This window comes from Hyperolius riggenbachi, chromosome 2 (assembly GCF_040937935.1).
Source record: "Hyperolius riggenbachi isolate aHypRig1 chromosome 2, aHypRig1.pri, whole genome shotgun sequence".
Lineage (NCBI taxonomy): Eukaryota > Metazoa > Chordata > Amphibia > Anura > Hyperoliidae > Hyperolius > Hyperolius riggenbachi.
Window position 1 is genome coordinate 17,839,721 of NC_090647.1, and position 26,583 is coordinate 17,866,303.

At 50.9% G+C, this 26,583-nt stretch overlaps 1 protein-coding gene across 1 annotated transcript in view; it reads left to right on the plus strand.

The window, feature by feature from the left end:
• The window catches only part of LOC137544641 (uncharacterized), a 109,298-nt gene extending 82,955 nt beyond the window's left edge, over positions 1 to 26,343 (plus strand). The window contains exons 10-11 of the mRNA XM_068265737.1: positions 23,532 to 23,687; positions 25,114 to 26,343. Coding sequence (XP_068121838.1) covers positions 23,532 to 23,687; positions 25,114 to 25,220 — 263 coding nt within the window. The 3' untranslated portion in view covers positions 25,221 to 26,343. The remainder of the gene's footprint in view (positions 1 to 23,531; positions 23,688 to 25,113) is intronic.
• Positions 26,344 to 26,583: the final 240 nt, after the last annotated feature.

Consider the following 26,583-nt stretch of genomic DNA (forward strand, 5'->3'; position numbering starts at 1 on the left):
TTATTTAAAGGGACAGGTAAGTATTAATGGTTAATTAAGAATATTAAAGGACTTTTTTCGTGGTTATGTTTTTTGTTCAATTAAAATACTTTTTCTAAGTGTCTGTGTGTTTATTTACTTTAACTCTTAAAGGAAATGGGTATGGGGTACAAGTACCTCTATACTCATTTCTCCTGGGAGGGGGGGTGGGCATCTGGGGGACCCCTTTTTAAAGGGGACTCCCAGATTCCACCATGAACCTCCCCCCCAGGAAATCGCGGCCTCCACCTCCACCGCCCATCGGAGGTGGAGAAGAGCCCCTTGTCCTTGGATTGGACAAGGGCTCGGAGTGGGAGGGGAAAGCTTGGCTGCCCCTCCCCTTCCGAGACCCCCCAATCCATGGACCATGCGGGCTGGTATAGTCAGGGTGCGGAGCCCCACGCGGCCGGTGCTCCGCATTCTGGCTATCCCAGCCTGCATGGGGGACAAGGGGTTAAAGAGGTCTGGGAGGGGGGACCCCACGTCGTTTTTTTTTTATATTTCCCACACTCAGAACGAAGTAAGTAAAACTCTTCCCACTTGGGGGAATCTATGAAAATAATACACTATTGTTACCTGTGCAAAAAAAACTGACATTTTCCACATTTAAAAGACATTTTCGCCCTTGAAACTTAAAAATCGATTTTCTCAAAAACTATAAGGTCTTTTTGAAAAAAAAATTTTTCCTCTTATTCCCACTGATCCCCTTAATATACCCTGGGAATTTGGTGTTCCTAAACTTTAAGCAGGCTTTGCTATTAACCGTTAAAGTCGGCGGGTTTTTAAATGTTTACATTTTTCCTTTGAAACTTTAACATCGATTTTCTCAAAAACTATAAGGTCTTTTTGAAAAAAAATTTTTTCCTCTTATTCCTCCTGATCTCCTTAATATATTCTCCAAATTTGAGGCTCTTAACATTTAAGGGGGCTTTGCTATTAACCCTTAAAGTCGGCGGCTTTTTTATATTATACGGAGCGTTACGGTTTAATGCGAAATTACGGTAGCGTTTAATGCGAAATTACGGCATGATACGACTGTAATGCGAAAATTACGCGAAAATTACGCTTACGCGAAATTTCGCGAAATCCTTCTTCATTACGATTATGTACTTACGGCCATAATCGTAATTACACTAATTACGCGAAATTTCGCAAAATCGTAATTAGGTCATTACGCTCATCTCTAGATATGATGTCAGCATTAGCTTGGCAAGATGGCCACTGCCTAGAATAGGATTTTCTGCTTTTCCTTTATAAAATTCACCGGAAGCATTACATGGATAGTACAATACATCTGTCATGTAAGTAGAAGTAGCATTTATCTACTTATATATGTGTTTTTTATTTCTAGGTTAGCATGGGTGTCACTTGTTCTTTAAACACCAGAACAATAGCGCTCCTTTCATTCATTCGCCTATAATTTTATTGCTACTTATCACAACAAAATTATCTATATCTTGTTTTTTTTCACCACCAATTAGGCTTTCTTTGGGTGGTACTTTTTCCTAAGAATTATTTTATGTTAACTGCATTTTAACAGGAAAAATAAGAAAAAAGTTGGAAAAAATTCATTAATTCTCAGTTTTTGGCCATTATAGTTTTAAAATAATACATGCTACTGTAATTAAAACCCACACATTTTATTTGCTCATTTGTCCCGATTTTTGCAATATTTAAAATTTTTCCCTAGTACAATGTATGGTGCCAATATTTTATTTGGAAATAAAGGTGCATTTTTTTCAGTTTTACATCCATCCCCTATTACAAGTCCATAATTTAAAAGTAACAGTAATATACACTCTTGATATACATATTTAAAAAGTTCAGTCCCTAAGGTATGTACTTATGTATTTTTTTTAAATTGTTATTTTTTTTTATACCCAAAAATTTTTGGGTAACTATATTTTTATTTTATTTGGCCACTAGATGTCCGCTCACTTCCTTATGCCTAGTATTACTACGCTAAGAGGAAGTGGTGTGTGGACGGTCTTTCTGAATGGCGGTGCTGTCTCATGGACAACTGCGGCCAATCACACAGGGACTTAGATCAATGAATGGGAACTGTGATGAATGGGAACCCAGCTAACGATTGGAGGCGGTAACGAGCATGGGATCGCGTGCGGGGGGAGGGGGGTAGGAACATACGGCAGTATCTACGTCCCTGTTTACTAAACAGGGACATAGATATTCGTGTTGGGGGAGGGAAAGTGGTTAAACTACTTTACCGCTCATTGCTGCGGGTATCTCCAAAGCCTATTTTAAGCATTGCGGAGGTTGCTGGTGTGAAACTGGCCTGAAGGTAAAAGCTGCAGTATTTGTAGCCGCTGTACTTCCTGATTCAGAGGTGGGGGGAGGGGATCTGCAGTATTTGTAGCAGCTGTACTTCCTGATTCAGAGGTGGGGGGAGAGGATCTGCAGTATTTGTAGCAGCTGTACTTCCTGATTCAGAGGTGGGGGGAGGGGATCTGCAGTATTTAGAGCAGCTGTACTTCCTGATTCAGAGGAGGGGGGGAGGGGATCTGCAGTATTTGTAGCAGCTGTACTTCCTGATTTAGAGGTGGGGGGAGGGGATCTGCAGTATTTAGAGCAGCTGTACTTCCTGATTCAGAGGAGGGGGGGAGGGGATCTGCAGTATTTGTAGCAGCTGTACTTCCTGATTCAGAGGAGGGGGGAGGGGATCTGCAGTATTTGTAGCAGCTGTACTTCCTGATTCAGAGGTGGGGGAGGGGATCTGCAGTATTTGTAGCAGCTGTACTTCCCGATTCGGAGGTAGGGGGAGGGGATCTGCAGTATTTGTAGCAGCTGTACTTCCTGATTCAGAGGTGGGGGGAGGGGATCTGCAGTATTTGTAGCAGCTGTACTTCCTGATTCAGAGGAGGGGGGGAGGGGATCTGCAGTATTTGTAGCAGCTGTACTTCCTGATTCAGAGGTGGGGGGAGGGGATCTGCAGTATTTGTAGCAGCTGTACTTCCTGATTCAGAGGTGGGGGGAGGGGATCTGCAGTATTTGTAGCAGCTGTACTTCCTGATTCAGAGGAGGGGGGGAGGGGATCTGCAGTATTTGTAGCAGCTGTACTTCCTGATTCAGAGGTAGGGGGAGAGGATCTGCAGTATTTGTAGCAGCTGTACTTCCTGATTCGGAGGTGGGGGGAGGGGATCTGCAGTATTTGTAGCAGCTGTACTTCCTGATTCAGAGGAGGGGGGAGAGGATCTGCAGTATTTGTAGCAGCTGTACTTCCTGATTCAGAGGAGGGGGGAGAGGATCTGCAGTATTTGTAGCAGCTGTACTTCCTGATTCAGAGGAGGGGGGAGAGGATCTGCAGTATTTGTAGCAGCTGTACTTCCTGATTCAGAGGAGGGGGGAGAGGATCTGCAGTATTTGTAGCAGCTGTACTTCCTGATTCAGAGGTGGGGGGAGGGGATCTGCAGTATTTGTAGCAGCTGTACTTCCTGATTCAGAGGAGGGGGGAGATGATCTGCAGTATTTGTAGCAGCTGTACTTCCTGATTCGGAGGTGGGGGGAGGGGATCTGCAGTATTTGTAGCCGCTGTACTTCCTGATTCAGAGGAGGGGGGAGAGGATCTGCAGTATTTGTAGCAGCTGTACTTCCTGATTCAGAGGTGGGGGGAGGGGATCTGCAGTATTTGTAGCAGCTGTACTTCCTGATTCAGAGGTGGGGGGAGGGGATCTGCAGTATTTAGAGCAGCTGTACTTCCTGATTCAGAGGAGGGGGGAGAGGATCTGCAGTATTTGTAGCAGCTGTACTTCCTGATTCAGAGGAGGGGGGAGAGGATCTGCAGTATTTGTAGCAGCTGTACTTCCTGATTCAGAGGTGGGGGGAGGGGATCTGCAGTATTTGTAGCAGCTGTACTTCCTGATTCAGTGGAGGGGGGAGGGGATCTGCAGTATTTAGAGCAGCTGTACTTCCTGATTCAGAGGAGGGGGGAGAGGATCTGCAGTATTTGTAGCAGCTGTACTTCCTGATTCAGAGGAGGGGGGAGAGGATCTGCAGTATTTGTAGCAGCTGTACTTCCTGATTCAGAGGTGGGGGGAGGGGATCTGCAGTATTTGTAGCAGCTGTACTTCCTGATTCAGAGGTGGGGGGAGGGGATCTGCAGTATTTAGAGCAGCTGTACTTCCTGATTCAGAGGAGGGGGGGAGGGGATCTGCAGTATTTGTAGCAGCTGTACTTCCTGATTCAGAGGAGGGGGGAGAGGATATGCAGTATTTGTAGCAGCTGTACTTCCTGATTCAGAGGTGGGGGGAGAGGATCTGCAGTATTTAGAGCAGTTGTACTTCCTGATTCAGAGGTGGGGGGAGGGGATCTGCAGTATTTGTAGCAGCTGTACTTCTTGATTCAGAGGTGGGGGGAGGAGATCTGCAGTATTTGTAGCAGCTGTACTTCCTGATTTAGAGGAGGGGGGGGGATCTGCAGTATTTGTAGCAGCTGTACTTCTTGATTCAGAGGTGGGGGGAGGGGATCTGCAGTATTTGTAGCAGCTGTACTTCCTGATTCAGAGGAGGGGGGAGAGGATCTGCAGTATTTGTAGCAGCTGTACTTCCTGATTCAGAGGAGGGGGGAGAGGATCTGCAGTATTTGTAGCAGCTGTACTTCCTGATTCAGAGGAGGGGGGGAGGGGATCTGCAGTATTTGTAGCAGCTTTACTTCCTGATTCAGAGGAGGGGGGGAGGGGATCTGCAGTATTTGTAGCAGCTGTACTTCCTGATTCAGAGGAGGGGATCTGCAGTATTTGTAGCAGCTGTACTTCCTGATTCAGAGGAGGGGGGAGAGGATCTGCAGTATTTGTAGCAGCTGTACTTCCTGATTCAGAGGAGGGGGGAGAGGATCTGCAGTATTTGTAGCAGCTGTACTTCCTGATTCAGAGGAGGGGGGAGAGGATCTGCAGTATTTGTAGCAGCTGTACTTCCTGATTCAGAGGTAGGGGGAGAGGATCTGCAGTATTTGTAGCAGCTGTACTTCCTGATTCAGAGGAGGGGGGAGAGGATCTGCAGTATTTGTAGCAGCTGTACTTCCTGATTCAGAGGAGGGGGGAGAGGATCTGCAGTATTTGTAGCAGCTGTACTTCCTGATTCAGAGGTGGGGGGAGGGGATCTGCAGTATTTGTAGCAGCTGTACTTCCTGATTCAGAGGAGGGGGGAGATGATCTGCAGTATTTGTAGCAGCTGTACTTCCTGATTCGGAGGTGGGGGAGGGGATCTGCAGTATTTGTAGCCGCTGTACTTACTGCAGATCCTCTCCCCCCTCCTCTGAATCAGGAAGTACAGCGGCTACAAATACTGCAGATCCCCTCCCCCACCTCCGAATCAGGAAGTACAGCTGCTACAAATACTGCAGATCATCTCCCCCCTCCTCTGAATCAGGAAGTACAGCTGCTACAAATACTGCAGATCCCCTCCCCCTACCTCCGAATCAGGAAGTACAGCTGCTACAAATACTGCAGATCCCCTCCCCCCACCTCTGAATCAGGAAGTACAGCTGCTACAAATACTGCAGATCCCCTCCCCCCTCCTCTGAATCAGGAAGTACAGCTGCTACAAATACTGCAGATCCCCTCCCCCCACCTCTGAATCAGGAAGTACAGCTGCTACAAATACTGCAGATCCCCTCCCCCCACCTCTGAATCAGGAAGTACAGCTGCTACAAATACTGCAGATCCTCTCCCCCCTCCTCTGAATCAGGATTTGTAGCAGCTGTACTTCCTGATTCAGAGGTGGGGGGAGGGGATCTGCAGTATTTGTAGCAGCTGTACTTCCTGATTCAGAGGTGGGGGGAGGGGATCTGCAGTATTTGTAGCAGCTGTACTTCCTGATTCAGAGGAGGGGGGAGGGGATCTGCAGTATTTGTAGCAGCTGTACTTCCTGATTCAGAGGTGGGGGGAGGGGATCTGCAGTATTTGTAGCAGCTGTACTTCCTGATTCGGAGGTAGGGGGAGGGGATCTGCAGTATTTGTAGCAGCTGTACTTCCTGATTCAGAGGTGGGGGGAGGGGATCTGCAGTATTTGTAGCAGCTGTACTTCCTGATTCAGAGGAGGGGGGGAGGGGATCTGCAGTATTTGTAGCAGCTGTACTTCCTGATTCAGAGGTGGGGGGAGGGGATCTGCAGTATTTGTAGCAGCTGTACTTCCTGATTCAGAGGAGGGGGGGAGGGGATCTGCAGTATTTGTAGCAGCTGTACTTCCTGATTCAGAGGTGGGGGGAGGGGATCTGCAGTATTTGTAGCAGCTGTACTTCCTGATTCAGAGGAGGGGGGGAGGGGATCTGCAGTATTTGTAGCAGCTGTACTTCCTGATTCAGAGGTAGGGGGAGAGGATCTGCAGTATTTGTAGCAGCTGTACTTCCTGATTCGGAGGTGGGGGGAGGGGATCTGCAGTATTTGTAGCAGCTGTACTTCCTGATTCAGAGGTGGGGGGAGGGGATCTGCAGTATTTGTAGCAGCTGTACTTCCTGATTCAGAGGAGGGGGGAGGGGATCTGCAGTATTTGTAGCAGCTGTACTTCCTGATTCAGAGGTGGGGGGAGGGGATCTGCAGTATTTGTAGCAGCTGTACTTCCTGATTCGGAGGTAGGGGGAGGGGATCTGCAGTATTTGTAGCAGCTGTACTTCCTGATTCAGAGGTGGGGGGAGGGGATCTGCAGTATTTGTAGCAGCTGTACTTCCTGATTCAGAGGAGGGGGGGAGGGGATCTGCAGTATTTGTAGCAGCTGTACTTCCTGATTCAGAGGAGGGGGGAGGGGATCTGCAGTATTTGTAGCAGCTGTACTTCCTGATTCAGAGAAGGGGGGGAGGGGATCTGCAGTATTTGTAGCAGCTGTACTTCCTGATTCAGAGGTGGGGGGAGGGGATCTGCAGTATTTGTAGCAGCTGTACTTCCTGATTCAGAGGAGGGGGGGAGGGGATCTGCAGTATTTGTAGCAGCTGTACTTCCTGATTCAGAGGTAGGGGGAGAGGATCTGCAGTATTTGTAGCAGCTGTACTTCCTGATTCGGAGGTGGGGGGAGGGGATCTGCAGTATTTGTAGCAGCTGTACTTCCTGATTCAGAGGAGGGGGGAGAGGATCTGCAGTATTTGTAGCAGCTGTACTTCCTGATTCAGAGGTAGGGGGAGAGGATCTGCAGTATTTGTAGCAGCTGTACTTCCTGATTCAGAGGAGGGGGGAGAGGATCTGCAGTATTTGTAGCAGCTGTACTTCCTGATTCAGAGGAGGGGGGAGAGGATCTGCAGTATTTGTAGCAGCTGTACTTCCTGATTCAGAGGTTGGGGGAGGGGATCTGCAGTATTTGTAGCAGCTGTACTTCCTGATTCAGAGGAGGGGGGAGATGATCTGCAGTATTTGTAGCAGCTGTACTTCCTGATTCGGAGGTGGGGGGAGGGGATCTGCAGTATTTGTAGCCGCTGTACTTCCTGATTCAGAGGAGGGGGGAGAGGATCTGCAGTATTTGTAGCAGCTGTACTTCCTGATTCAGAGGTGGGGGGAGGGGATCTGCAGTATTTGTAGCAGCTGTACTTCCTGATTCAGAGGTGGGGGGAGGGGATCTGCAGTATTTAGAGCAGCTGTACTTCCTGATTCAGAGGACAGGGGAGAGGATCTGCAGTATTTGTAGCAGCTGTACTTCCTGATTCAGAGGAGGGGGGAGAGGATCTGCAGTATTTGTAGCAGCTGTACTTCCTGATTCAGAGGTGGGGGGAGGGGATCTGCAGTATTTGTAGCAGCTGTACTTCCTGATTCAGTGGAGGGGGGAGGGGATCTGCAGTATTTAGAGCAGCTGTACTTCCTGATTCAGAGGAGGGGGGAGAGGATCTGCAGTATTTGTAGCAGCTGTACTTCCTGATTCAGAGGAGGGGGGAGAGGATCTGCAGTATTTGTAGCAGCTGTACTTCCTGATTCAGAGGTGGGGGGAGGGGATCTGCAGTATTTGTAGCAGCTGTACTTCCTGATTCAGAGGTGGGGGGAGGGGATCTGCAGTATTTAGAGCAGCTGTACTTCCTGATTCAGAGGAGGGGGGGAGGGGATCTGCAGTATTTGTAGCAGCTGTACTTCCTGATTCAGAGGAGGGGGGAGAGGATCTGCAGTATTTGTAGCAGCTGTACTTCCTGATTCAGAGGTGGGGGGAGAGGATCTGCAGTATTTAGAGCAGCTGTACTTCCTGATTCAGAGGTGGGGGGAGGGGATCTGCAGTATTTGTAGCAGCTGTACTTCTTGATTCAGAGGTGGGGGGAGGAGATCTGCAGTATTTGTAGCAGCTGTACTTCCTGATTTAGAGGAGGGGGGGGGGGATCTGCAGTATTTGTAGCAGCTGTACTTCTTGATTCAGAGGTGGGGGGAGGGGATCTGCAGTATTTGTAGCAGCTGTACTTCCTGATTCAGAGGAGGGGGGAGAGGATCTGCAGTATATGTAGCAGCTGTACTTCCTGATTCAGAGGAGGGGGGAGAGGATCTGCAGTATTTGTAGCAGCTGTACTTCCTGATTCAGAGGAGGGGGGGAGGGGATCTGCAGTATTTGTAGCAGCTGTACTTCCTGATTCAGAGGAGGGGGGGAGGGGATCTGCAGTATTTGTAGCAGCTGTACTTCCTGATTCAGAGGAGGGGATCTGCAGTATTTGTAGCAGCTGTACTTCCTGATTCAGAGGAGGGGGGAGAGGATCTGCAGTATTTGTAGCAGCTGTACTTCCTGATTCAGAGGAGGGGGGAGAGGATCTGCAGTATTTGTAGCAGCTGTACTTCCTGATTCAGAGGAGGGGGGAGAGGATCTGCAGTATTTGTAGCAGCTGTACTTCCTGATTCAGAGGTAGGGGGAGAGGATCTGCAGTATTTGTAGCAGCTGTACTTCCTGATTCAGAGGAGGGGGGAGAGGATCTGCAGTATTTGTAGCAGCTGTACTTCCTGATTCAGAGGAGGGGGGAGAGGATCTGCAGTATTTGTAGCAGCTGTACTTCCTGATTTAGAGGTGGGGGGAGGGGATCTGCAGTATTTGTAGCAGCTGTACTTCCTGATTCAGAGGAGGGGGGAGATAATCTGCAGTATTTGTAGCAGCTGTACTTCCTGATTCGGAGGTGGGGGAGGGGATCTGCAGTATTTGTAGCCGCTGTACTTCCTGATTCAGAGGAGGGGGGAGAGGATCTGCAGTATTTGTAGCAGCTGTACTTCCTGATTCAGAGGTGGGGGGAGGGGATCTGCAGTATTTGTAGCAGCTGTACTTCCTGATTCAGAGGTGGGGGGAGGGGATCTGCAGTATTTAGAGCAGCTGTACTTCCTGATTCAGAGGAGGGGGGAGAGGATCTGCAGTATTTGTAGCAGCTGTACTTCCTGATTCAGAGGAGGGGGGAGAGGATCTGCAGTATTTGTAGCAGCTGTACTTCCTGATTCAGAGGTGGGGGGAGGGGATCTGCAGTATTTGTAGCAGCTGTACTTCCTGATTCAGTGGAGGGGGGAGGGGATCTGCAGTATTTGTAGCAGCTGTACTTCCTGATTCGGAGGTGGGGGGAGGGGATCTGCAGTATTTGTAGCCGCTGTACTTCCTGATTCAGAGGAGGGGGGAGAGGATCTGCAGTATTTGTAGCAGCTGTACTTCCTGATTCAGAGGTGGGGGGAGGGGATCTGCATTATTTGTAGCAGCTGTACTTCCTGATTCAGAGGTGGGGGGAGGGGATCTGCAGTATTTAGAGCAGCTGTACTTCCTGATTCAGAGGAGGGGGGAGAGGATCTGCAGTATTTGTAGCAGCTGTACTTCCTGATTCAGAGGAGGGGGGAGAGGATCTGCAGTATTTGTAGCAGCTGTACTTCCTGATTCAGAGGTGGGGGGAGGGGATCTGCAGTATTTGTAGCAGCTGTACTTCCTGATTCAGTGGAGGGGGGAGGGGATCTGCAGTATTTAGAGCAGCTGTACTTCCTGATTCAGAGGAGGGGGGAGAGGATCTGCAGTATTTGTAGCAGCTGTACTTCCTGATTCAGAGGAGGGGGGAGAGGATCTGCAGTATTTGTAGCAGCTGTACTTCCTGATTCAGAGGTGGGGGGAGGGGATCTGCAGTATTTGTAGCAGCTGTACTTCCTGATTCAGAGGTGGGGGGAGGGGATCTGCAGTATTTAGAGCAGCTGTACTTCCTGATTCAGAGGAGGGGGGGAGGGGATCTGCAGTATTTGTAGCAGCTGTACTTCCTGATTCAGAGGAGGGGGGAGAGGATCTGCAGTATTTGTAGCAGCTGTACTTCCTGATTCAGAGGTGGGGGGAGAGGATCTGCAGTATTTAGAGCAGTTGTACTTCCTGATTCAGAGGTGGGGGGAGGGGATCTGCAGTATTTGTAGCAGCTGTACTTCTTGATTCAGAGGTGGGGGGAGGAGATCTGCAGTATTTGTAGCAGCTGTACTTCCTGATTTAGAGGAGGGGGGGGGGGATCTGCAGTATTTGTAGCAGCTGTACTTCTTGATTCAGAGGTGGGGGGAGGGGATCTGCAGTATTTGTAGCAGCTGTACTTCCTGATTCAGAGGAGGGGGGAGAGGATCTGCAGTATTTGTAGCAGCTGTACTTCCTGATTCAGAGGAGGGGGGAGAGGATCTGCAGTATTTGTAGCAGCTGTACTTCCTGATTCAGAGGAGGGGGGGAGGGGATCTGCAGTATTTGTAGCAGCTGTACTTCCTGATTCAGAGGAGGGGGGGAGGGGATCTGCAGTATTTGTAGCAGCTGTACTTCCTGATTCAGAGGAGGGGATCTGCAGTATTTGTAGCAGCTGTACTTCCTGATTCAGAGGAGGGGGGAGAGGATCTGCAGTATTTGTAGCAGCTGTACTTCCTGATTCAGAGGAGGGGGGAGAGGATCTGCAGTATTTGTAGCAGCTGTACTTCCTGATTCAGAGGAGGGGGGAGAGGATCTGCAGTATTTGTAGCAGCTGTACTTCCTGATTCAGAGGTAGGGGGAGAGGATCTGCAGTATTTGTAGCAGCTGTACTTCCTGATTCAGAGGAGGGGGGAGAGGATCTGCAGTATTTGTAGCAGCTGTACTTCCTGATTCAGAGGAGGGGGGAGAGGATCTGCAGTATTTGTAGCAGCTGTACTTCCTGATTCAGAGGTGGGGGGAGGGGATCTGCAGTATTTGTAGCAGCTGTACTTCCTGATTCAGAGGAGGGGGGAGATGATCTGCAGTATTTGTAGCAGCTGTACTTCCTGATTCGGAGGTGGGGGAAGGGGATCTGCAGTATTTGTAGCCGCTGTACTTCCTGATTCAGAGGAGGGGGGAGAGGATCTGCAGTATTTGTAGCAGCTGTACTTCCTGATTCAGAGGTGGGGGGAGGGGATCTGCAGTATTTGTAGCAGCTGTACTTCCTGATTCAGAGGTGGGGGGAGGGGATCTGCAGTATTTGTAGCAGCTGTACTTCCTGATTCAGAGGAGGGGGGAGGGGATCTGCAGTATTTGTAGCAGCTGTACTTCCTGATTCAGAGGTGGGGGGAGGGGATCTGCAGTATTTGTAGCAGCTGTACTTCCTGATTCGGAGGTAGGGGGAGGGGATCTGCAGTATTTGTAGCAGCTGTACTTCCTGATTCAGAGGTGGGGGGAGGGGATCTGCAGTATTTGTAGCAGCTGTACTTCCTGATTCAGAGGAGGGGGGGAGGGGATCTGCAGTATTTGTAGCAGCTGTACTTCCTGATTCAGAGGTGGGGGGAGGGGATCTGCAGTATTTGTAGCAGCTGTACTTCCTGATTCAGAGGAGGGGGGGAGGGGATCTGCAGTATTTGTAGCAGCTGTACTTCCTGATTCAGAGGTAGGGGGAGAGGATCTGCAGTATTTGTAGCAGCTGTACTTCCTGATTCGGAGGTGGGGGGAGGGGATCTGCAGTATTTGTAGCAGCTGTACTTCCTGATTCAGAGGTGGGGGGAGGGGATCTGCAGTATTTGTAGCAGCTGTACTTCCTGATTCAGAGGAGGGGGGAGGGGATCTGCAGTATTTGTAGCAGCTGTACTTCCTGATTCAGAGGTGGGGGGAGGGGATCTGCAGTATTTGTAGCAGCTGTACTTCCTGATTCGGAGGTAGGGGGAGGGGATCTGCAGTATTTGTAGCAGCTGTACTTCCTGATTCAGAGGTGGGGGGAGGGGATCTGCAGTATTTGTAGCAGCTGTACTTCCTGATTCAGAGGAGGGGGGGAGGGGATCTGCAGTATTTGTAGCAGCTGTACTTCCTGATTCAGAGGTGGGGGGAGGGGATCTGCAGTATTTGTAGCAGCTGTACTTCCTGATTCAGAGGAGGGGGAAGGGGATCTGCAGTATTTGTAGCAGCTGTACTTCCTGATTCAGAGGTAGGGGGAGAGGATCTGCAGTATTTGTAGCAGCTGTACTTCCTGATTCGGAGGTGGGGGGAGGGGATCTGCTGTATTTGTAGCAGCTGTACTTCCTGATTCAGAGGAGGGGGGAGAGGATCTGCAGTATTTGTAGCAGCTGTACTTCCTGATTCAGAGGTAGGGGGAGAGGATCTGCAGTATTTGTAGCAGCTGTACTTCCTGATTCAGAGGAGGGGGGAGAGGATCTGCAGTATTTGTAGCAGCTGTACTTCCTGATTCAGAGGAGGGGGGAGAGGATCTGCAGTATTTGTAGCAGCTGTACTTCCTGATTCAGAGGTGGGGGGAGGGGATCTGCAGTATTTGTAGCAGCTGTACTTCCTGATTCAGAGGAGGGGGGAGATGATCTGCAGTATTTGTAGCAGCTGTACTTCCTGATTCGGAGGTGGGGGGAGGGGATCTGCAGTATTTGTAGCCGCTGTACTTCCTGATTCAGAGGAGGGGGGAGAGGATCTGCAGTATTTGTAGCAGCTGTACTTCCTGATTCAGAGGTGGGGGGAGGGGATCTGCAGTATTTGTAGCAGCTGTACTTCCTGATTCAGAGGTGGGGGGAGGGGATCTGCAGTATTTAGAGCAGCTGTACTTCCTGATTCAGAGGAGGGGGGAGAGGATCTGCAGTATTTGTAGCAGCTGTACTTCCTGATTCAGAGGAGGGGGGAGAGGATCTGCAGTATTTGTAGCAGCTGTACTTCCTGATTCAGAGGTGGGGGGAGGGGATCTGCAGTATTTGTAGCAGCTGTACTTCCTGATTCAGTGGAGGGGGGAGGGGATCTGCAGTATTTAGAGCAGCTGTACTTCCTGATTCAGAGGAGGGGGGAGAGGATCTGCAGTATTTGTAGCAGCTGTACTTCCTGATTCAGAGGAGGGGGGAGAGGATCTGCAGTATTTGTAGCAGCTGTACTTCCTGATTCAGAGGTGGGGGGAGGGGATCTGCAGTATTTGTAGCAGCTGTACTTCCTGATTCAGAGGTGGGGGGAGGGGATCTGCAGTATTTAGAGCAGCTGTACTTCCTGATTCAGAGGAGGGGGGGAGGGGATCTGCAGTATTTGTAGCAGCTGTACTTCCTGATTCAGAGGAGGGGGGAGAGGATCTGCAGTATTTGTAGCAGCTGTACTTCCTGATTCAGAGGTGGGGGGAGAGGATCTGCAGTATTTAGAGCAGCTGTACTTCCTGATTCAGAGGTGGGGGGAGGGGATCTGCAGTATTTGTAGCAGCTGTACTTCTTGATTCAGAGGTGGGGAGAGGAGATCTGCAGTATTTGTAGCAGCTGTACTTCCTGATTTAGAGGAGGGGGGGGGGGGATCTGCAGTATTTGTAGCAGCTGTACTTCTTGATTCAGAGGTGGGGGGAGGGGATCTGCAGTATTTGTAGCAGCTGTACTTCCTGATTCAGAGGAGGGGGGAGAGGATCTGCAGTATTTGTAGCAGCTGTACTTCCTGATTCAGAGGAGGGGGGAGAGGATCTGCAGTATTTGTAGCAGCTGTACTTCCTGATTCAGAGGAGGGGGGGAGGGGATCTGCAGTATTTGTAGCAGCTGTACTTCCTGATTCAGAGGAGGGGGGGAGGGGATCTGCAGTATTTGTAGCAGCTGTACTTCCTGATTCAGAGGAGGGGATCTGCAGTATTTGTAGCAGCTGTACTTCCTGATTCAGAGGAGGGGGGAGAGGATCTGCAGTATTTGTAGCAGCTGTACTTCCTGATTCAGAGGAGGGGGGAGAGGATCTGCAGTATTTGTAGCAGCTGTACTTCCTGATTCAGAGGAGGGGGGAGAGGATCTGCAGTATTTGTAGCAGCTGTACTTCCTGATTCAGAGGTAGGGGGAGAGGATCTGCAGTATTTGTAGCAGCTGTACTTCCTGATTCAGAGGAGGGGGGAGAGGATCTGCAGTATTTGTAGCAGCTGTACTTCCTGATTCAGAGGAGGGGGGAGAGGATCTGCAGTATTTGTAGCAGCTGTACTTCCTGATTCAGAGGTGGGGGGAGGGGATCTGCAGTATTTGTAGCAGCTGTACTTCCTGATTCAGAGGAGGGGGGAGATGATCTGCAGTATTTGTAGCAGCTGTACTTCCTGATTCGGAGGTGGGGGAGGGGATCTGCAGTATTTGTAGCCGCTGTACTTCCTGATTCAGAGGAGGGGGGAGAGGATCTGCAGTATTTGTAGCAGCTGTACTTCCTGATTCAGAGGTGTGGGGAGGGGATCTGCAGTATTTGTAGCAGCTGTACTTCCTGATTCAGAGGTGGGGGGAGGGGATCTGCAGTATTTAGAGCAGCTGTACTTCCTGATTCAGAGGAGGGGGGAGAGGATCTGCAGTATTTGTAGCAGCTGTACTTCCTGATTCAGAGGAGGGGGGAGAGGATCTGCAGTATTTGTAGCAGCTGTACTTCCTGATTCAGAGGTGGGGGGAGGGGATCTGCAGTATTTGTAGCAGCTGTACTTCCTGATTCAGTGGAGGGGGGAGGGGATCTGCAGTATTTAGAGCAGCTGTACTTCCTGATTCAGAGGAGGGGGGAGAGGATCTGCAGTATTTGTAGCAGCTGTACTTCCTGATTCAGAGGAGGGGGGAGAGGATCTGCAGTATTTGTAGCAGCTGTACTTCCTGATTCAGAGGTGGGGGGAGGGGATCTGCAGTATTTGTAGCAGCTGTACTTCCTGATTCAGAGGTGGGGGGAGGGGATCTGCAGTATTTAGAGCAGCTGTACTTCCTGATTCAGAGGAGGGGGGGAGGGGATCTGCAGTATTTGTAGCAGCTGTACTTCCTGATTCAGAGGAGGGGGGAGAGGATCTGCAGTATTTGTAGCAGCTGTACTTCCTGATTCAGAGGTGGGGGGAGAGGATCTGCAGTATTTAGAGCAGCTGTACTTCCTGATTCAGAGGTGGGGGGAGGGGATCTGCAGTATTTGTAGCAGCTGTACTTCTTGATTCAGAGGTGGGGGGAGGAGATCTGCAGTATTTGTAGCAGCTGTACTTCCTGATTCAGAGGAGGGGGGAGGGGATCTGCAGTATTTGTAGCAGCTGTACTTCTTGATTCAGAGGTGGGGGGAGGGGATCTGCAGTATTTGTAGCAGCTGTACTTCCTGATTCAGAGGAGGGGGGAGAGGATCTGCAGTATTTGTAGCAGCTGTACTTCCTGATTCAGAGGAGGGGGGAGAGGATCTGCAGTATTTGTAGCAGCTGTACTTCCTGATTCAGAGGTGGGGGGGAGGGGATCTGCAGTATTTGTAGCAGCTGTACTTCCTGATTCAGAGGAGGGGGGAGAGGATCTGCAGTATTTGTAGCAGCTGTACTTCCTGATTCAGAGGAGGGGGGAGAGGATCTGCAGTATTTGTAGCAGCTGTACTTCCTGATTCAGAGGTAGGGGGAGAGGATCTGCAGTATTTGTAGCAGCTGTACTTCCTGATTCAGAGGTAGGGGGAGATGATCTGCAGTATTTAGAGCAGCTGTACTTCCTGATTCAGAGGTGGGGGGAGGGGATCTGCAGTATTCGTAGCCGCTGTACTTCCTGATTCAGAGGAGGGGGGGAGGGGATCTGCAGTATTTGTAGCAGCTGTACTTCCTGATTCGGAGGTGGGGGGAGGGGATCTGCAGTATTTGTAGCAGCTGTACTTCCTGATTCGGAGGTAGGGGGAGGGGATCTGCAGTATTTGTAGCCGCTGTACTTCCTGATTCAGAGGAGGGGGGGAGGGGATCTGCAGTATTTGTAGCAGCTGTACTTCCTGATTCAGAGGTGGGGGGAGGGGATCTGCAGTATTTGTAGCAGCTGTACTTCCTGATTCAGAGGTGGGGGGAGGGGATCTGCAGTATTTGTAGCAGCTGTACTTCCTGATTCAGTGGAGGGGGGAGGGGATCTGCAGTATTTAGAGCAGCTGTACTTCCTGATTCAGAGGAGGGGGGAGAGGATCTGCAGTAGTTGTAGCAGCTGTACTTCCTGATTCAGAGGAGGGGGGAGAGGATCTGCAGTATTTGTAGCAGCTGTACTTCCTGATTCAGAGGTGGGGGGAGGGGATCTGCAGTATTTGTAGCAGCTGTACTTCCTGATTCAGAGGTGGGGGGAGGGGATCTGCAGTATTTAGAGCAGCTGTACTTCCTGATTCAGAGGAGGGGGGGAGGGGATCTGCAGTATTTGTAGCAGCTGTACTTCCTGATTCAGAGGAGGGGGGAGAGGATCTGCAGTATTTGTAGCAGCTGTACTTCCTGATTCAGAGGTGGGGGGAGAGGATCTGCAGTATTTAGAGCAGCTGTACTTCCTGATTCAGAGGTGGGGGGAGGGGATCTGCAGTATTTGTAGCAGCTGTACTTCTTGATTCAGAGGTGGGGGGAGGAGATCTGCAGTATTTGTAGCAGCTGTACTTCCTGATTCAGAGGAGGGGGGAGGGGATCTGCAGTATTTGTAGCAGCTGTACTTCTTGATTCAGAGGTGGGGGGAGGGGATCTGCAGTATTTGTAGCAGCTGTACTTCCTGATTCAGAGGAGGGGGGAGAGGATCTGCAGTATTTGTAGCAGCTGTACTTCCTGATTCAGAGGAGGGGGGAGAGGATCTGCAGTATTTGTAGCAGCTGTACTTCCTGATTCAGAGGTGGGGGGGAGGGGATCTGCAGTATTTGTAGCAGCTGTACTTCCTGATTCAGAGGAGGGGGGAGAGGATCTGCAGTATTTGTAGCAGCTGTACTTCCTGATTCAGAGGAGGGGGGAGAGGATCTGCAGTATTTGTAGCAGCTGTACTTCCTGATTCAGAGGTAGGGGGAGAGGATCTGCAGTATTTGTAGCAGCTGTACTTCCTGATTCAGAGGTAGGGGGAGATGATCTGCAGTATTTAGAGCAGCTGTACTTCCTGATTCAGAGGTGGGGGGAGGGGATCTGCAGTATTTGTAGCCGCTGTACTTCCTGATTCAGAGGAGGGGGGGAGGGGATCTGCAGTATTTGTAGCAGCTGTACTTCCTGATTCGGAGGTGGGGGGAGGGGATCTGCAGTATTTGTAGCAGCTGTACTTCCTGATTCGGAGGTAGGGGGAGGGGATCTGCAGTATTTGTAGCCGCTGTACTTCCTGATTCAGAGGAGGGGGGGAGGGGATCTGCAGTATTTGTAGCAGCTGTACTTCCTGATTCAGAGGTGGGGGGAGGGGATCTGCAGTATTTGTAGCAGCTGTACTTCCTGATTCAGAGGTGGGGGGAGGGGATCTGCAGTATTTGTAGCAGCTGTACTTCCTGATTCGGAGGTAGGGGGAGAGGATCTGCAGTATTTGTAGCAGCTGTACTTCCTGATTCAGAGGTGGGGGGAGGGGATCTGCAGTATTTGTAGCAGCTGTACTTCCTGATTCAGAGGAGGGGGGAGAGGATCTGCAGTATTTGTAGCAGCTGTACTTCCTGATTCAGAGGAGAGGGGAGAGGATCTGCAGTATTTGTAGCAGCTGTACTTCCTGATTCAGAGGAGGGGGGAGAGGATCTGCAGTATTTGTAGCAGCTGTACTTCCTGATTCAGAGGTGGGGGGGAAGGGATCTGCAGTATTTGTAGCAGCTGTACTTCCTGATTCGGAGGTAGGGGGAGGGGATCTGCAGTATTTGTAGCAGCTGTACTTCCTGATTCAGAGGAGGGGGGAGGGGATCTGCAGTATTTGTAGCAGCTGTACTTCCTGATTCTGAGGTGGGGGGAGGGGATCTGCAGTATTTGTAGCAGCTGTACTTCCTGATTCAGAGGTGGGGGGAGGGGATCTGCAGTATTTGTAGCAGCTGTACTTCCTGATTCAGAGGTGGGGGGAGGGGATCTGCAGTATTTAGAGCAGCTGTACTTCCTGATTCAGAGGAGGGGGGAGAGGATCTGCAGTATTTGTAGCAGCTGTACTTCCTGATTCAGAGGAGGGGGGAGAGGATCTGCAGTATTTGTAGCAGCTGTACTTCCTGATTCAGAGGTGGGGGGAGGGGATCTGCAGTATTTGTAGCAGCTGTACTTCCTGATTCAGTGGAGGGGGGAGGGGATCTGCAGTATTTAGAGCAGCTGTACTTCCTGATTCAGAGGAGGGGGGAGAGGATCTGCAGTATTTGTAGCAGCTGTACTTCCTGATTCAGAGGAGGGGGGAGAGGATCTGCAGTATTTGTAGCAGCTGTACTTCCTGATTCAGAGGTGGGGGGAGGGGATCTGCAGTATTTGTAGCAGCTGTACTTCCTGATTCAGAGGTGGGGGGAGGGGATCTGCAGTATTTAGAGCAGCTGTACTTCCTGATTCAGAGGAGGGGGGGAGGGGATCTGCAGTATTTGTAGCAGCTGTACTTCCTGATTCAGAGGAGGGGGGAGAGGATCTGCAGTATTTGTAGCAGCTGTACTTCCTGATTCAGAGGTGGGGGGAGGGGATCTGCAGTATTTGTAGCAGCTGTACTTCTTGATTCAGAGGTGGGGGGAGGGGATCTGCAGTATTTAGAGCAGCTGTACTTCCTGATTCAGAGGTGGGGGGAGGGGATCTGCAGTATTTGTAGCAGCTGTACTTCTTGATTCAGAGGTGGGGGGAGGAGATCTGCAGTATTTGTAGCAGCTGTACTTCCTGATTCAGAGGAGGGGGGAGGGGATCTGCAGTATTTGTAGCAGCTGTACTTCTTGATTCAGAGGTGGGGGGAGGGGATCTGCAGTATTTGTAGCAGCTGTACTTCCTGATTCAGAGGAGGGGGGAGAGGATCTGCAGTATTTGTAGCAGCTGTACTTCCTGATTCAGAGGAGGGGGGAGAGGATCTGCAGTATTTGTAGCAGCTGTACTTCCTGATTCAGAGGTGGGGGGAGAGGATCTGCAGTATTTGTAGCAGCTGTACTTCCTGATTCAGAGGTGGGGGGAGGGGATCTGCAGTATTTGTAGCAGCTGTACTTCCTGATTCAGAGGAGGGGGGGAGGGGATCTGCAGTATTTGTAGCAGCTGTACTTCCTGATTCAGAGGTGGGGGAGGGGATCTGCAGTATTTGTAGCAGCTGTACTTCCTGATTCAGAGGAGGGGGGGAGGGGATCTGCAGTATTTGTAGCAGCTGTACTTCCTGATTCAGAGGTAGGGGGAGAGGATCTGCAGTATTTGTAGCAGCTGTACTTCCTGATTCGGAGGTGGGGGGAGGGGATCTGCAGTATTTGTAGCAGCTGTACTTCCTGATTCAGAGGAGGGGGGAGAGGATCTGCAGTATTTGTAGCAGCTGTACTTCCTGATTCAGAGGTAGGGGGAGAGGATCTGCAGTATTTGTAGCAGCTGTACTTCCTGATTCAGAGGAGGGGGGAGAGGATCTGCAGTATTTGTAGCAGCTGTACTTCCTGATTCAGAGGAGGGGGGAGAGGATCTGCAGTATTTGTAGCAGCTGTACTTCCTGATTCAGAGGTGGGGGGAGGGGATCTGCAGTATTTGTAGCAGCTGTACTTCCTGATTCAGAGGAGGGGGGAGATGATCTGCAGTATTTGTAGCAGCTGTACTTCCTGATTCGGAGGTGGGGGGAGGGGATCTGCAGTATTTGTAGCCGCTGTACTTCCTGATTCAGAGGAGGGGGGAGAGGATCTGCAGTATTTGTAGCAGCTGTACTTCCTGATTCAGAGGTGGGGGGAGGGGATCTGCAGTATTTGTAGCAGCTGTACTTCCTGATTCAGAGGTGGGGGGAGGGGATCTGCAGTATTTAGAGCAGCTGTACTTCCTGATTCAGAGGAGGGGGGAGAGGATCTGCAGTATTTGTAGCAGCTGTACTTCCTGATTCAGAGGAGGGGGGAGAGGATCTGCAGTATTTGTAGCAGCTGTACTTCCTGATTCAGAGGTGGAGGGAGGGGATCTGCAGTATTTGTAGCAGCTGTACTTCCTGATTCAGTGGAGGGGGGAGGGGATCTGCAGTATTTAGAGCAGCTGTACTTCCTGATTCAGAGGAGGGGGGAGAGGATCTGCAGTATTTGTAGCAGCTGTACTCAGCCTCGGACAGGCCCACCGAACCACCGATGGTCCCATCGGTGGGCCCCGGCCGTCCCGCCTCCTGGGGGCCCCAGTGCTAAAAAGGAGGGGGGCTAAGCGCAGGAAGGGGGGACATTGTGCACAGATCGGCGGGGAGGGGCGGAAGCCTCCCCCCCCCTCCCTCACCTAGGGGCCCCCCTTCCGCGCTCCCCCCCTCTCCAGAATTGCAGCCAGCGGCAGCAGCGGGGATGAATCACTTAACGGCATGACACGGAGATCCATAGCTCTGCGTGCCGCTGGCTGGTCTGGTCTCTCTCTGGCTCCTGAACTGACTGTCCAATCACGCTCTCGCAGGAAGTACTGCGAGAGCGTGATTGGACAGTCAGTTCAGCAAACAGAGAGAGGCCAGACCAGCCAGCGGCACGCAGAGCTATGGATCTCCAGTCGTCATGCTGGTAAGTGATTCATCCCCGCTGCTGCCGCTGGCTACAATTCTGGAGGGGGGGCCCCTAGGTGAGGGAGGGGGGTTTCTGGTGCCTGCTGCCCACATTACGATTTTCAGGTGTCTGCTGCCCACATTACGATTTTCAGGTGTCTGCTGCCCACATTACGATTTTCAGGTGTCTGCTGCCCACATTACGATTTTCTGGTCACTGCTGCCCACATTACGATTTTCAGGTGTCTGCTGCCCTCATTGCGATTTTCAGGTGTCTGCTGCCCACATTACGATTTTCTGGTGACTGCTGCCCACATTACGATTTTCTGATCACTGCTGCCCACATTGCGATTTTCTGATCACTGCTGCCCACATTGCGATTTTCTGGTGACTGCTGCCCACATTACGATTTTCAGGTGTCTGCTGCCCACATTGCGATTTTCAGGTGTCTGCTGCCCACATTACGATTTTCTGGTCACTGCTGCCCACATTACGATTTTCTGATCACTGCTGCCCACATTGCGATTTTCAGGTGTCTGCTGCCCACATTACGATTTTCTGGTCACTGCTGCCCACATTACGATTTTCAGGTGTCTGCTGCCCACATTGCGATTTTCAGGTGTCTGCTGCCCACATTGCGATTTTCAGGTGTCTGCTGCCCACATTACGATTTTCTGGTGACTGCTGCCCACATTGCGATTTTCTGGTGCCTGCTGCCCACATTGCGATTTTCTGGTGCCTGCTGCCCACATTGCGATTTTCTGGTGTCTGCTGCCCACATTGCGATTTTCTGGTAACTGCTGCCCACATTGCGATTTTCTGGTGTCTGCTGCCCACATTGTGATTTTCAGGTGTCTGCTGCACACATTGTGATTTTCAGGTCTCTGCTGCCCACATTACGATTTTCTGGTCACTGCTGCCCACATTGCGATTTTCAGGTGTCTGCTGCCCACATTACGATTTTCTGGTCACTGCTGCCCACTTTTGGGGGGGGGGGGGGTATCTGCCACCAACCTGATTGCATTTTGGGGGGGTATCTGCCGCCAATTTGATTGCATTTTGTGGGGGTATCTGCCGCCAACCTGATTGCATTTTGTGGGGGTATCTGCCGCCTACCTGATTGCATGTTGTGGGGGTATCTGCCGCCAACCTGATTGCATTTTGTCGGAAAATCTTCTGCGATTTGACTACTTGATGAATTATCATGAGGCATGTAACTACTTGAATATTTTATCTAAAATGTATCTGGTCGGACCTAATCTCTGTGAATAACACCGCTACTTATGTTGTGTTTTTTTTTTTTTTAAGTCTGCCCATGACTCATCGTGACCACGCCGATGTTCCAGTGCGTGGTGACACCCATTTACTTTCGCTGCGGCGCGCTGTGCGCGCCGCATGTGGACATATCCCTATTGGAGACTGTCCTCAGAAGTGCTCACAATCTTTTCCCTACCATAAACTCATGCAAAATTTCTAGAGTACATGTGTATGTGAGCCCAAAATGGGGGGGGGGGGGGGGGGGGGCGAGGAGGAGGGGATCGGGGGGGGGGGGGGGGGGGGCCCGGGCTGAAACTTCCTTGGTGGGCCCTTAGTGTCCCAGTCCGACCCTGGCTGTACTTCCTGATTCAGAGGAGGGGGGAGAGGATCTGCAGTATTTGTAGCAGCTGTACTTCCTGATTCAGAGGTGGGGGGAGGGGATCTGCAGTATTTGTAGCAGCTGTACTTCCTGATTCAGAGGTGGGGGGAGGGGATCTGCAGTATTTAGAGCAGCTGTACTTCCTGATTCAGAGGAGGGGGGAGGGGATCTGCAGTATTTGTAGCAGCTGTACTTCCTGATTCAGAGGAGGGGGGAGAGGATCTGCAGTATTTGTAGCAGCTGTACTTCCTGATTCAGAGGTGGGGGGAGAGGATCTGCAGTATTTAGAGCAGCTGTACTTCCTGATTCAGAGGTGGGGGGAGGGGATCTGCTGTATTTGTAGCAGCTGTACTTCTTGATTCAGAGGTGGGGGGAGGAGATCTGCAGTATTTGTAGCAGCTGTACTTCCTGATTCAGAGGAGGGGGGAGGGGATCTGCAGTATTTGTAGCAGCTGTACTTCTTGATTCAGAGGTGGGGGGAGGGGATCTGCAGTATTTGTAGCAGCTGTACTTCCTGATTCAGAGGAGGGGGGAGAGGATCTGCAGTATTTGTAGCAGCTGTACTTCCTGATTCAGAGGAGGGGGGAGAGGATCTGCAGTATTTGTAGCAGCTGTACTTCCTGATTCAGAGGAGGGGGGGAGGGGATCTGCAGTATTTGTAGCAGCTGTACTTCCTGATTCAGAGGAGGGGGGGGGATCTGCAGTATTTGTAGCAGCTGTACTTCCTGATTCAGAGGAGGGGATCTGCAGTATTTGTAGCAGCTGTACTTCCTGATTCAGAGGAGGGGGGAGAGGATCTGCAGTATTTGTAGCAGCTGTACTTCCTGATTCAGAGGAGGGGGGAGAGGATCTGCAGTATTTGTAGCAGCTGTACTTCCTGATTCAGAGGAGGGGGGAGAGGATCTGCAGTATTTGTAGCAGCTGTACTTCCTGATTCAGAGGTAGGGGAAGAGGATCTGCAGTATTTGTAGCAGCTGTACTTCCTGATTCAGAGGAGGGGGGAGAGGATCTGCAGTATTTGTAGCAGCTGTACTTCCTGATTCAGAGGAGGGGGGAGAGGATCTGCAGTATTTGTAGCAGCTGTACTTCCTGATTCAGGGGTGGGGGGAGGGGATCTGCAGTATTTGTAGCAGCTGTACTTCCTGATTCAGAGGAGGGGATCTGCAGTAGTTGGTAACATCTTATCTTTGTCAATCTTCTTTCTCTTTCCAGCTCTCAGCGAATCTCTCTCAGAAGCTCAGAAACAGCTGCGAGACTTGGAGAAGGCCGTTCAGGGTGACAAAACGAGAATAACCGATTTCCGAGAAACAATGTTGCAGAATTTGGAGCTGGTGACAGTACAGCAAGCACGGCTCCGCCTCCTGGAAGGTAGTGGGAGTGGCCTCGCGTCGTGCTTCATTGTTGTAGTTTATTCATAATATGCCAACATCTGACACGGCACTGTACAGACTGCATACCTCCCAACTTTTTGAGATCGGAAAGAGGGACAGTTACAGAAATTCTGCAACTGGAAAAAAAAACCCTCTGCTCAGCAGGACCCCCCCCCCCCCACCCTTCACCTGGGTCCCCCATGTGCGCTCCCCCTCCAGCTTAAGCTCAGCAGGCACCGCATAAGGGGGTAGCGGGCAGGAAGGGGGTATTGGGCACAGCGGCGGGGAGGGAAGTCGGACCCACCCTCCCTCACCTGGGTCCCCCATGTGCGCTCCCCCTCCAGCTTAAGCTCAGCAGGCACCGCATAAGGGGGTAGCGGGCAGGAAGGGGGTATTGGGCACAGCGGCGGGGAGGGAAGTCGGACCCACCCTCCCTCACCTGGGTCCCCCATGTGTGCTCCCCCTCCAGCTTAAAAAAATATGCCCTTAAGATTTTTAAAATGCATAAAAACTGAATTGAAGCACATGCTGAGACATATGTTAACCCGAGACCATGAAAAATAAAAGGATTTATACTTACCTGCTTCCTTCAGCCCCCTGTAGTCTGTTAGCTCCCTCCATATTGGTCTGGTCCCATCAGTTGCCCTGCTGTCGAGACACAGATTCATCCTTGTTGCGGGCCAGTACGCATACGTGGCCCTGGTTGCACGCATCTCCAATCACATTCCTGTTGCGCATGCACAGAGAGCTCTCAGCAACAGAAGTGAGATCGGGGCTGCACAGCTGCAGAGGCGTATCTAGAGCGGTGCAGGCATGGCTCTTGCCATGGGCGCCACAGCACCATGGGCACCATTCCTGCCCCTGTGCTGTGCCTCCACGCCTCCCCGTCACTCAGACCTCAGATTCATTCTGTTATCTGGGGAACATGGCTACTTCATTTATGTATGTAGGGCACACTTGGCTTAGTGTTAGAAAAGAGGACAGAGAGGGAATAAGAAGAGATACTTCTGAAAAAGCAACTGCAATATTCCGTGCCCAAAAACACAGCCAACCATAACATGTACGCGAGAAAGGATGCTGTTCTTAGAGGGGAAGGGGGCTCTTACTGGGGAGGGGGGGGCGCAATTTCAGTGTTTGCCATAGGCTCTGTGTTACCCAGATAAGCCCCTGCACAGCTGGGACCACGTAAAGTCCCCGAATGGCTCAGTGACAATCAAGGACATTACTGGGGCTAGCAGAGGCACAACGGAGGGGGACCGGGACGACGGCGAGGGAGGAGGTAGACTACAGGGGCTGAAGGAAGCCCAGGTAAGTAGTAATCCTTTCACTTTATGTCAGGTACACTTTCAACAGATCTTCATCAACTTATGCCCGGATTTTGCTAATCTGATAATCTGACTGATATCTTTTCCATTTCTCAACAGCTGCCAGAGCGGACCTGGAGGCCACGGTTTACAATCTCAGCCTCGTGGTGACCATCATCGCTGTAGTCGGACTCTGCATTTGGGCACACAGATATCAAATCTTGTAAGCTGTGGGACAGTGACTGCTCAGAAGAAAGTTTCGTCCACGGCTCTCCTTCTATACCTCAAGTATAGAAGGACTTCGGTATATTTCACCCACTGTTCTTACTAGAGATACCTCAGGTGTAGAAGAACTTTCGTAAACTAATACAAGCCAAGATCAGGCCTCACCTGCTGCTACTGCTCTAAGAGAACTCGTCATCAGCTCTATAGAGACTGCTGCTGGTCAAAGATGAAATGGCAATATGAACTTTTTCTTACTGTGAATAGAGGTTTTTTGTGACAATATTTAAAGCAGAACTGAAGAGGTTTTTAAAACTATCTGTTTAACTTACTTGGGGCTTCTGCAAGCCTCCGGCAGCCATCCTGTCCTGCGCCGGTCCTCCACGATCCTCCATTCTTCCACCGCTGCTCCGTTTTATTCCTCGACTTGTAAGTCAAGGGGCCACAAGTGTATCCTTTTTATGCATTCCCGTCTGCAATAGTTCCATTGCACGACACGAAGAAGGATATGCGTGGCCAGAGCTGCGCAGGCGCAGGGGCCCAGTGGGGAAACCGAAAGTAGCTGACGGTGAGAGAACGGAGGATCGTGAAGAACCAGTGTGGGACAGAACGGCTGCTGGTGGCGTGGGACAGGACGGCTGCTGGCAGTGCCAGACAGGACGGCAGCTGGCGGCGCGGGACAGGACGGCTGCTGGCGGCGTGGGACAGGACGGCTGCTGGCGGCGCCGGACAGGACTGCTGCTGGCGGCGCGGGACAGTACGGCTGCTGGCGTCGCGGGACAGGACGGCTGCTGGCAGTGCCAGACAGGACGGCAGCTGGCGGCGCGGTACAGGACGGCTGCTGGCGGTGCTGGACAGGACTGCTGCTGGCGGCGCCGGACAGGACTGCTGCTGGCGGCGCGGGACAGGACGGCTGCTGGCGGCGCGGGACAGGACGGCTGCTGGCAGCGCCGGACAGGACTGCTGCTGGCGGCGCGGGTTAGGACAGCTGCTGAGGGCTTGCAGAAGCCCCAGGTAAGTGAAATAGTTTATTTTAAATTCCTCTTCAGTCTGGCTTTAGGAAACGTATGCAGGTGATGTGATCTGCAAGAACCTCAGCTGAATACTTAGGTTGAAGTGTAATTTATAAATAGATTTTAAAAAATTGTAATTTATTAATAAATAAATAAAAATATTATCCAAAATGAGGTAAATGTCTCAGCAAAATAATTTTTATACTCTTTAGTAACATGATCTATCTATCTATCTATCTATCTATCTATCTATCTATCTATCTATCTATCTATCTATCTATCTATCTATCTAATCTGTTTCTTTCTTGGTTAATCACATCCCAGAATCCTCAAAAATATCTTGTGCCAATATGTA